Raw genomic sequence first — 4,579 nt, forward strand, 5'->3', positions numbered from 1 at the left:
GAGGCTGAAACTCCAGTACTTTGGCCACCTCATGCGAAGAGTTGACTCATTGGAAAAGACCCTGATGCTGGGAGGGATTGGGGGCAGGAGGAGAAGAGGATGACAGAGGATGAGATGGTTGGATGGCATCACCGACTCGATGCACATGAGTTTGGGTGAACTCTGGGAGTTGGTGATGGACAGGGAGGCCTGGCGTGCTGTGATTCATGGGGTCACAAAAAGTCAGACACGACTGAGCGACTGAACTGAACTAAACTGAAGTTGAAGAATCAGTTTTCCAACTCGCAAACTGACCTGTTTCTAAAAGTCCAGATCCTAAAATTGATAGCTTACAGTGAACGGTGTCGGATTCCTGATCTCTGGAGAAGATTTACCTTTGGTACCAGGGACCAGGCTTGATCACTCAAGAGCTTTTATGTAGCAGAGTTTTATTAAAGTAGGAAAGGGGACAGAGAACGCTTCTGACACAGACATCAGAAGGGGGATGGAGAGTGCCCTCCTCACTAGTCTAAGCAAGAGAGTCATATACTTTTTTAATTACTTATTAAAATAAATCAAAAGAATGTCTCAAGTTGGTAAAGATCTACTAGACCCACTCCCACAATTTACATTTTAAGATAACAGGATTAGCCAGAAGGTTTTCAGGAAGGAGAAACTGTCCTTAAACAGGATACATTGTTGTTCTATAATCTTTAGTATAGAGTTTAAACTGAGTTGTTTGTTGTGTAATCATCAGTTCTGGGCTTAAAGAAAAAATGTTTTATGTGACTAAGACTAAGGAATGTAGAGAGAAAAAAAAAAGTTTGTCCTTTTCTCCTCCTTGAGAGCCCCAGACTCCTCTCTCCTCCTCGGGGACCCTGGACTTCTTATCAACCTGCCTAGGAACTGACTCTCAAAATCTGAAATCTCAAGCCCTCATTTAACTGGTTTGATCTCCAAGGGACTCTCAAGAGTCTTCTCCAGCACCACAGTTCAAAAGCATAAGTTCTTCAGTGTTCAGTCTTCTTTATGGTCCAGCTCTCACTACTACATGACCCCTGGAAAAACCATAGCTTCGAGGAGACAGATCTTTGTTGACAGTGATGTCTCTGCTTTTTAATACACTGTCTGTGTTTGTCACAGCTTTCCTTCCAAGAAGTAAGCGTCTTTTAATTTCATGGCTACAGTCACCATCTGCAGTGATTTTGGAGCCCAAGAAAGTGACTGTTTCCATTTTTTCTCCATCTATTTGCCATGAAGTGATGGGACCAGATACTATGATCTTAGGTTTTTAAATGTTGAGTTTTAAGCCAGGTTTTCACTCTCCTCTTTCACCTTCATTAAGAGGCTCTTTAGTTCCTCTTGGTTTTCTGCCATTAGGGTATCATCTCCATTTCTGAGGTTATTCTCCTGGCAATCCTGATTCCAGCTTGTGAGAATCCAGCCCGGCATTTCGCATGATGTATTCTGCATATGTTATAAAAAACAGAGTGGCAATATACAGCTTTGACATAATCCTTTCCCAGTTTGGAACCAGTCCATTTTCCATGTCGGGTTCTAATTGTTGCATCTTGACCTGCATACAGCTTTCTCAGGAGGCAGGTCAGGTGGTCTAGTATTCCCATCTCTTTAAGAATTTTCCTTAGTTTGTTGTGAGCCACACATTCAAAGGCTTTAGTGGAGTCAATGAAGCAGAAATAGATGTTTTTCAGGAATTCTCTTGTTCTTTCTATGAGCCAGCAGGTGTTGGCAATTTGATCTCTTGTTCCTCTGCCTTTTCTACATCTAGCTTGTACATGTGTAGTGGCTCACAATTTACTCATTACATTCAGAGAGGGCACAAGGAGAAGTGGGCAACAGAGGATGAGATGGTTGGCTGGTTTCACTGATTCAATGGACATGAGTTTGAGCAAACTCCCAGAGATAGTGAAGGACAGGGAAGCCTGTCATGCTGCAGTTCACAGTGTTGAAGAGTCATACATGACTTGGTAACTGAACAACAACAATGCACAGGAAAACATGTAGCCTCTGTTATAACTGACCTAACCTGTTCTTAAACCTGTAGCCTACAAGATGTGGAGAAATGGGGAAACTTTAACTGTCCAGTTAAAAATCTCTGCATTTGTTCTTGTTTAAGTAGTAGCAGTGACTGTGTTTCTAAAGATGACAGCAATATCTCTCACCCCATAAACTCTTTTGAAATGTGACCTGGAAAACTACCCTTCAAGAGGTAGAGTCTATTTTCCCGCTCTTTAAATCCAAGTTGGCCCCGTGACCTGTTTTGACCAACAGAATGGAATGGAGGTACTGATACATAACTTTCAGGGGAGAGCTTTAACAGATCTGTAGCTTCTGCTTGCCTTGGTTGAAGCATTCCCTCTTGCTACTCCATGCCATGCAAGAAGACCAGTTACTCTGCCAGAGTAACATGGAGAAAGGCTTACGGCTAAACTGATCATTCTGGCTCCAGCCGAATTCACATCTGAACCATGAGAAATAATAAATTGTTATTTTAAGGCACTAAATTTTAAGGTGATTATGCAGAAATAGATAATTTTTTCAGATGATTCCAGTCTCCAGTCATCAAGTCACCTCTGGCCTCTAAGTCTTCTCAGCTGAAATTCAGAAGCAGAGATAAACTGCTTCTCCCCTCATTCTCTTTCCAAATTCCCGACTCTGGAATAGTTTGTTACACAGCAATAGACAAACAGAACACTCTCTTATCCCCTCCAGGTGGCATCTAGGGGAAGCTGCAGCTACCATGGCCTAGAGGTAGCAGAAAAAGGAGGCAACCTCAGGTCCCTGTGGCTGGCATCTGGGACCTTACTGCTCTCAGATGTGTTGGGGTGGCCTTGTCCCTAGGTACTATGTGCTAAGTTGCAGCTGATTCTGTTGGGTCTTTAGCCAACCTGATAGTAATTGCTCAGGTCCATGGACCCACCCCATTCATTTGCCTTTAGCTGCAAAATCTCTGCCTTGTCCCATTCCTGGACTTCTATGAAAGATATTTGTTCTTGTCCAGGTGTCTTTCCTTGGAAGGAGATGGGAATTGAATCTATTCAGAAACCATTCCTCTCTCCATCCAGCCTGCCCCCAACAACTCCCAGTGTGACTGGATTCAACCAGATGGCGGGTCAAGTTCTCACTTCCTACTCTTAGGGGTTTTGGGGTTTGTTTTATTTTTAAATCCATTCCTCCGAAATGGGAAGCTCAGATGCCCTTCCAGCACTAGCCCCACCTCAGGGTTTCATTAGAGTATCTGGGAGTGTTCTACAAGGGTTACAGCCAGAGCAGCGGTGTGTAAGGCAGCAAGGAGCACTGCTGGCACCCCCACCTCAGTCTCCCCTCTGCCTCAGTCTGTCGTCAGAAGCCAGGCAATCCACCTCTTCCATGGTAGGGCTGGCACTCACATTCCCTTGTTTAACTGGAACCTCACAGTCGCCCCCTTCCAAGGACTCCAAGACAAGATGCTCTGATTTAAAAAGGGATTTGTGGACAATCGGTATAAATGACCTGGGTCTGGGTCTAGCTCCATAACTAGAATGGAAACTCAGGCACGTCGCTTTACAACTTATTTCCTCACCTGTAACGTTTTGACATGTGACCTGGAAAACTACCCATATGATTATCTCATAAGATCGTTAAAATGGTTAAACGACCTTGTAAGTTACTGGGATAGCAAAATGACTGCAGCCTGTAAACAACACCGCAGATGCCTCTGAGAAACTGCTCCGACGAAGCAAGGAGGAATGTCAGTATATACGTGATTTTGGTGAAAGGGGAATATATGCAATTGATTGCATATTTTTTTCCAGGTTTCTGCTAGTCTCATGAAGCTTTCTGCTAATCATGAAAACAGTCATCACCCTGAAGGATTTCAGTGATTTTCTAGATATGAGGAGATTCAAGAACTGGGTTCATGAGACTTTCCTGGTGGTACATTGGATAAGAATCCGCCTGCCAATGAAGGGAACCTGGGCTCAATCCCTTGTCCGGGAGGATTTCATGCCAAAGAGCGACTAAGCCACCACAACTACTGAACCCACACGCCGCAGCTTCTGAAGCCGGTGCTCCTCAGTGAAGAGTAGCAGTAGCCCTTGCCCTCCACAGCTAGAGAAACCCCATGTGCAGCAACAAAGACCTAGCACAGCCAAAAGTAAATAAATAAATTACAAAAAAGAATTGGGTTCGTAAAGGCGGCTCCTGCAAATATCTATTTAAAGAACTGTCCTGCCAGTTTCCTTTCTCCACCCACCCCACCCCAGCACAGAGCGCCTCATTCCTGCCCTCAACATCAGAGGGTGTTGATGGTCAGCAGCTGCAACAGCACAGGATTTAGTCCTTCTAGAGGTAGATGGCAAGTGCCCATGGCAAATGTCAACCTGCAGTTAACACTGGGATTAGGGTAGAGCTGGAGGAGCTGAGTAAACTGGACCCGGCTGGAACACGCACAAGAGTGAGAAGCGTTCGACCCATGGGCTTACCACTCGCCTGGGAGCAAGGACAAGGCCGAGTCATTTCCAGCTCCTGGGGCCTAGCTGGGGACACCAGCAGGAGGCTGCCTGCGCTGTACTCCATGTCCCTCCCACCGATGTGTGGC

At 45.0% G+C, this 4,579-nt stretch overlaps 1 protein-coding gene across 2 annotated transcripts in view; it reads right to left on the reverse strand.

Annotated features, from left to right (window-relative positions):
* The window catches only part of CFAP126 (cilia and flagella associated protein 126), a 30,340-nt gene extending 25,767 nt beyond the window's left edge, over window positions 1–4,573 (reverse strand). Inside the window, exon 1 of one of the 2 annotated variants that reach the window (XM_010833694.1) lies at window positions 4,464–4,563. Coding sequence is in view for 1 of the 2 variants with exons in the window: in XM_010833696.1 (XP_010831998.1) it covers window positions 4,471–4,557 (87 nt within the window). In the remaining variant the exon portion in view is untranslated. Of the gene's footprint in view, window positions 1–4,463 lie in introns of both variants that reach the window. The other variant, XM_010833696.1, reaches the window with a different exon arrangement.
* Between the last annotated feature and the right edge of the window lie 6 nt (window positions 4,574–4,579).

Source organism: Bison bison, unplaced genomic scaffold, assembly GCF_000754665.1.
Source record: "Bison bison bison isolate TAMUID 2011002044 unplaced genomic scaffold, Bison_UMD1.0 scf7180017863823, whole genome shotgun sequence".
NCBI lineage: Eukaryota > Metazoa > Chordata > Mammalia > Artiodactyla > Bovidae > Bison > Bison bison.